The sequence below is a fragment of the Brassica oleracea genome, chromosome C2, assembly GCF_000695525.1.
Source record: "Brassica oleracea var. oleracea cultivar TO1000 chromosome C2, BOL, whole genome shotgun sequence".
Taxonomy (NCBI): domain Eukaryota; kingdom Viridiplantae; phylum Streptophyta; class Magnoliopsida; order Brassicales; family Brassicaceae; genus Brassica; species Brassica oleracea.
Window position 1 is genome coordinate 40,440,376 of NC_027749.1, and position 7,180 is coordinate 40,447,555.

Here is a 7,180-nt window from a genome sequence, read left to right on the forward strand (position 1 = left end):
TATAAAATATTAAAAATAATTTTAAAATAAAAAATATATAATATTTTTAATTATTTCTATGTATAATATTACAAAATTTACATAAAATTTACATATACTATTATAAAAATGAAAATATATTAAACAAAGTTAGTTTTTATATATAGATATTATTATTTTTGAAATAGTTATTAATAAAACTTAAGGATCCGGATATCCGGACTAAAAATCAAGATATCCGGATCCGGATCCAGCTTTGACGGATCCAACATTTTAATATCCGGATCCGGATTCGGCTCAAATCTCGGATCGAATCCGGATCTCGGATAAAAGTCTCAGGCCTACCGGGTACCATGTAACTTCCAATAAATTTAGAAGCAGATATATAATCCATGTAACAAACAATCATGAAGATTTAGCAAAAAAAGAAAAATTATGAAGATTTATAAATGAGTTTTTGTTTATATATGAAGCGTTGAGAAACAAACTTATTTTTCCAGCTCAATGATCTTGCCGCGGCTTCGCGTTCAATATCGACATTAGAGGAAATGATTGACAAAGACATTGAGGCAGGCTGTGTAAAGAAATATGGTAGCCATACAAGAAACCTTTTGAAGGTAAAGCAGGGTCTTGAAATGATCAAGGTTCTTTGCGAAGAGTTATTGGCTACTGAGTAAGTGTTCTTATATTTGGCTCTCTCACAAAATGTTAACACAACCAAACATATATATTCATATACACACACACATATATATATAGCCATACAAGATACCCGAGTTTTAATTACTTGTATCAGTTTGTCCATGGCTTGTTGTAAGTTTATTGGGGGTTAAATCGTTTTCGAATATTATATGATTCACAGAGGTGATGACTCTCTAAAGGATGCAGCGATTAAGGCTTACAATCAAGTGCTTTTCCCTCACCATCAGTATAATATTCAGAAAGCTTGTGCTACTGGGCTGAACTCTCTCCCCTCGAAGTCTTTGGTGCTACTCCTGCTCGGTGAAGCTGGTGAGTACATGATTTTTTTTCCTAATTAATGGAATCACATCTCGGAAATCAAATGAGACATGGTAGTTACGTTATACTATTATTATAATCAAATGGTTTTATAATGAAAGTCAATTCTAGTTAACATGATCTTCGGTTGATTCAAAAATATAATTTATTAGACTAGACTAAAATATGTATTATCTTTTTTTTTTTTGAACGATTTTTTGTTTTGAACGAAAATATGTATTATATCTAGAACTAGAAGTCGCGCTAGGATTATCTGACATCGAAAACAAACATGGAAGTCACTGTGATGAAAGTCCATTGAAACTGGGGACTTAAACTAACATAAGTATGTGTCACGAACCATTTTACTCAGTAATGTAGCATATGTAGTGGTTTTACTATATGACTGTTAGTGTGTTACCATCCAGATAGAACCTACTCACAAATTAGTAAATGCATGTTGTTGATAAAAATACGAAATACCTCTAATAATATTGTATATACAGGATATGAACCACTCTATAACGACTGTCGATTTTTCAAATTATTTTGAGATGCAAGTGATGAAGTACAACATGATATTGTATATTCTCTGATGTTATGTTGGTAATTGAGGCAGTTTGATTTCATTTACAAAGTTTACGTGCTATATCTATTATCTATACTAGAACAAAAGCCTATTTGTTTCTTCAATATATTTTCGAAAGATACAAATTCTCTGACGATTGTTTTACTCTTTATGAAATGTTTCCAGAGGAAACGATTAATGTACATCTGCAAAGCTATGTTACTGCATCGACACCAGTAATTGCATATCTCGACAAACTCTTCCTCTCCAAGAACCTTGGTATCGATTGGTGAAGACTCTGAAAACTCGCATGGGCCCTGGTTATTTTGCAAGTATTATCACTCTTAAAAGTTTCTCTCTTTTATCAATCTATGCATGTAATGACATTACGGCCTCCAAAAGCTGGATCATTTCATGAACCGCTTTGGTTATGTCCGAGAAAAACTCAAATAAATCATCTTTAAAGCGTGATATCAAAGGTGAGGCCGTGAGGGTACTCCTCGAACTGTTTTCTAAAATGAATTGCTAAATGTATCTAGAGATATCAAAAGTTTGAAATCAACAGTATCCTCGTAAAAACTCGTAATTTTAACAATATATTAAGATGGTATAAGTGGGCATCACTATTAAAAGGGATATTGAGTCATTATGAATCAAAAATTGTGAATCTATTAGGATCACTTGGTCCATGACTTTCCTATTAGTATCATGAAAAGGGCAGTACATTCCCATCACCACAAAATAACATTCCTCCTGCGTGTAACTCTGAATCCTTTCTTGTCTTTACTTAACGTCAACTACAAAGTATATAAAGGGATTCTTGTTAGTTAACGAAAAACAACAAACTTTGCTAATTAACTGGTCTTTAGTCATTGCAATATATATATTCCTCTGCTTCAAAGAAAGATCTAAACATGGAAGAGATAAATAACGTTGTCCAAATGGTAGTGTAATCAACGATCTAACAAAAAAACTAATTAAGGATTTAAGAAAATTGTTCATAAGATGGTAAACAAGCACAACAATCTGTTGTGAAACTTAAGGAACAACCTCTGTCCAACCTGATGAGTGCATATCCTACTGGTTATGTTTTGGGTAATCAATCTTTCGATTTCTAAACTCGTGTCATGCGACGCCTCTCTCTGATTCCTTGACTAGTCCTTCTCTCTCTTCTTTTGACAAATTAAAGGCTTTTTAAACTCATCCTCTTTCTTTGATCGTTCTTGTAGACAAGCAAGCTGTGTATACGCTCCCTCGGGATCCTGATCATCTCTTCATGAGTTCTTGATTACAAGTTTACAGATCTGTTTTAAGCAAATTTTTTTTTTACAGATCTGTTATTAACTGATTAAAAATTGATTACTTGCGTCACGATATGATACAAACCCTAATTTTTCTCAACAATTTTTCCCGCTGCACAATAGCGATCATAGATACGGCCCTAAATTTTAAATGGTGGTACGCTGGTGCACAGTGCCATCCCCGTAAATTTGGTGGCCTAAAGCATATTTATATACAATATCATATATTTATACAATATAAATAGATATCAGTATTCTAAAATATGCTATGCGGTGATCCAACGCCTCCAACGCCTAGCGTATAGCTGTATATGCAGATGCCTAAACGGGTCTAAACGGATATAATATATATAATTTATTGATAATTAATGTGAAAATAAAAATAATATTAATACTAAAAGAATATAAGGTTTTCAATACTAAAATTTTTGAAAGATCCTGCTTGGTTCATATTTGAATTTGCAGATGAATGATTTTTTTGCAGTTTTTGGAAAAATAAATGCGTAGTAAGAAATAACTGATCGTACTTAGCAACTGTTATAATTCACACTATAAATAAACTATAAAAAGTTCACTTAGCAAAGACTATTAAAGCATTGAACACTCCTAATAGACTTGAACTATTATAATATTTAAACAAAACAAACATGTTCAGAGCAAAAAAAAAAATGTAAACGTATAGACGGCATCGTTTGTGTGAACTATTCGCCGTGTATACGTCCGTTTTCTAACAAACCGTATTATAAGCCGTATTTGATGATTTCACTACATTACAAGGCCGCATAGCGTATAGTGACTGTATAGGCGGCCGCTTTGGACGTATTTTTGATATATTATATTTTCTATTTGAAATATAAAATGATATAGTAGATTAGTTATTATGTACTTATGTCAGCTTATTATCAGATAATTAGTAGATATGTTAATAAAATAAAAACCACTAGTTTGTCTAAACTATCATTATTTGTATAACTAAAAGAGGAACGCACATATAAAAAAAAAAAGGAAACATTACAAGCCAACATAAACCATTAAAGGTGCAAACTCCAACTCAAACAAAAAGCGAAAATAATTTTTTTAACCACTTGACCATAATCATATTTAAAAAATGTGGCTTCAAAAAACTGTAAGAAAAGTTGTGGACTAAAGCTCTTGCCTCACTGGCCTTATGGCAGGGACGGCTCTGCTGGTGCAGTACTGTGCCGGTGGGTGACTGATCACTACGGTGGACAATGAATTCGAATTCTGCCACCAAAAGCCAATGTCGCTTATAACGTTGAATATTATATTTCTTAAATATTATATGTTCTGAATTGTAGGACTAAACGTGTACGAAAGAATTTTCTTTATTAGAATAATTACAAGGTTGTCTCTTGCTACAAAAATTAACAAACAACTACACACTGGTCGAGATTTCTCTCCCAGGCACTATTCTCAAGGTGAGACGCACTCGGAGGTCCAGCGGTCAATAGCTTGAAAGTGACCACACACTTTCTTTCCACAGAAGGAAAGTATTCACCGGTCACTTCAAAGCTCCATTGTGAAAGCCCTATTCCTTTTCTCGAAGTAGCATCCTCCAAGAAGTTCTTCCATCTTCATACAAGCCACAATCTCGATCCAGAACCACATCCACAAGCTGAAACCTGGTTCAAGACACACAACAGCAACGAAACAACTTCAGATCATCAACTCCACTACTTCCATAAGATTTCTCACGCTCTTCTCCAACTTACTCTCAAGTATTTGAAGCAATAGAGCATCTCAACCATAGTATACGGGTGCTAGGAGTCGACTTCTAACTCCTTCAGCAGCGGATACTAACAACCTCATTCAAATGGCGACGAGATACTCAAAGGCTGAAAAAGGCAAACAACAGATGAGTGTGGAACAAAACAACAAAGTTAAGAGAATCAAGGCTCCTAGCATTGATACCTCAGCTCTCATAAAAGACAATGCCCTCACTCTGATAGGACGACTCACCAACCCACAGGAACAGAAGATGTGGGCTCTCATCCCAGCCCTCCTGCGCAAATGGAACCTGCAAGGCAGAGCAGTAGGCTCAGATCTGGGAAACAACTCCTTCCAGTTCAGGTTTGAAAGAGAAGAAGATATACGACGAGTCATTAACAACAGACCCTACCACTTTGCTTACTGGATGGTCATCCTCCAGAGGTGGGAACCGGTGATATCCAACTCCTTTCCATCCATGATCCCTTTCTGGATCAGAATCAAAGGTCTCCCGCTCCACTATTGGCAAGATGACATGGTCTGCAGGGTAGGCCAGGAATTGGGAACCCTAGAGAACCATGAACTGACAAAGTTAACAACCAGGGTGCAATTGTCAGTCGATGGACTAAAACCACTGGTCAAGGAGCTGATAATCGAATTCGATTCAAGGGAAGAGACATATGTTATCCTGGAATATGAAAGATTAGAGTACCACTGCTCACACTGCTTCTCACTCTTGCACTCCAGAAGAAACTGCCCATAGAAACGTGAGGAAGAAACAAACTGGAGCCAAATATCCAAACAAGCATCAGAGGAGAACCGCAATGAGACAACAATCTCTAGCTCTCATCAAATGGAGAAGAGAGGATGGGAACAGAGCACTGAGAAAGGAGACATTGACCACTTTGTCTTCAAGGCAAGGGTTGATAGACATGGGAGGCCTTTTGGGGACAGAGTGAGCACACGACAGACACATGTTCCCCCACCAGCACCCACTACAAACGCAATGAACCCATCCAAGTCCAGCTGGAGCCAGAAGCCACTATATGAGGAGCCTGAACAGTACTCTTCCCCCCAGTATACTCACAGTAGGCAGACAAACTACAGAGAGACAAGAAGAGGACGAGACCTCTTCTCTCAAAGGAGCCAAGGCCAATGGAGGGCTAAGCAACCTGTGCAACAAGGGGAGAAACCCACTAACGAGGCTGAACAACAACAACAAGTACCCAACAACATCAGAGCACCTGTCACATTACAGACAAACGTAAATGCGACGCAAATTCCATCAATGGAAGATGTAATGGAGGACTTTCACGAGGCGACAAGATTGTACTTAAGCTATCCTGGCTCGGCAGAAGCAGCTGCCAGAAGGCAAAGAGTACTCCAGGGAGATGCATTGGGCCAAACAGAAGAAAGGGCAGCAACTATCATTGTGGCAGAGACTCGTAAACATGCCATTATCCCACACTACTTGAGGGATGAAAGTAACCCAAACACCCCTCCACCTAACCAGGACTTTCATCTAAATGAGCTACTCTCCCTGAACCCCTCAACAACTCACAGTCCGCTGGTTATGGAATTACACAACGGAGAAGAAGAAACTACTGGAATGAAACCTCATCAGAGTGAAGTGGATGCAACGCCAAGAAAGACAACTGAAGGACCTGCAAAACTGAAATCGATTGTCATCAGTCCCTCTCTTGAGCCAGAGCAAGAAGTCCAAACCCAACAAGAGCCTGTGGAACAATCACATGAGGAGAAAACTCTTAAAGAATTCCAAAACAAAGTTAAAAGAAGGGTACGACAGCCAACTCAAGCAAGACTGGGAGGAAAGAGCCCCAATATATTAAGGGGAGCTAGCTCACAGAAACGAAATATCTCACAGGTCCAAAACTCACCAGCTAGAGGAGCAGGCCCCTCCAAGAGAGCCAACACAGCAACTCAAAAGAAGGAAAACAATGACAAAGCTGTCGGTGTATGACCGTCAAACACGGCGAGGAGTAAGAACACGAACCCACCAATCAATCTCATCCCTGCAAGAACCAAGAGAAGCTCGGATTTTCGGGCCCTCGACACCTGGCTCCTTAGTCGTAGCCAGTTGGAATTGTAATGGGTTGGGGAATCCCATTACAATCCAGCGTCTAAAGGAGATACGCAGACGTAACTCTCCTGACATATGATATTAGGAGTTTTCAAGGCTCCTAAGACAAATGTTGTAGTATAAAAGATTGTCGAACCAGTTCTGAGGGATATCAAAGCACTAAGAATGCAAGTACTCACTTAATCTAAGTGCAACCAATGATTTAGATGGGTTTTAAACTACTACTAATACTAGAAAAAAATAACAGAATGATACTTTCTTGACTAAGGGAAATGATAACTCATGGGCATAGGGATTAGACCTTGGGTGATCAAGTATCGAACTAAGGATGGCAAATGATCAATCAAACTATCAACCTTAAGCCTAGACACAATTCTAAGCAAGCTCTATGTCTAGATGAATGCTCATTTGCTAACATATCTCAAACATCAAATGTCTTTGGTTGAATAATATGAAAGCAATCATTACTAACAAGTCTATTAGCTATCTTAGCATCTTTAACAA

At 37.6% G+C, this 7,180-nt stretch overlaps 1 protein-coding gene across 1 annotated transcript; it reads left to right on the forward strand.

The window, feature by feature from the left end:
* Positions 1-455: 455 nt before the first annotated feature.
* Positions 456-2,017, forward strand: LOC106326209 (accelerated cell death 11-like). The gene is made up of 3 exons (XM_013764229.1): positions 456-652; positions 842-990; positions 1,733-2,017. The coding sequence occupies exons 1-3, from the start codon at positions 528-530 to the stop codon at positions 1,837-1,839; spliced, it is 381 nt and encodes a 126-aa protein (XP_013619683.1). The 5' UTR covers positions 456-527; the 3' UTR covers positions 1,840-2,017.
* Positions 2,018-7,180: the final 5,163 nt, after the last annotated feature.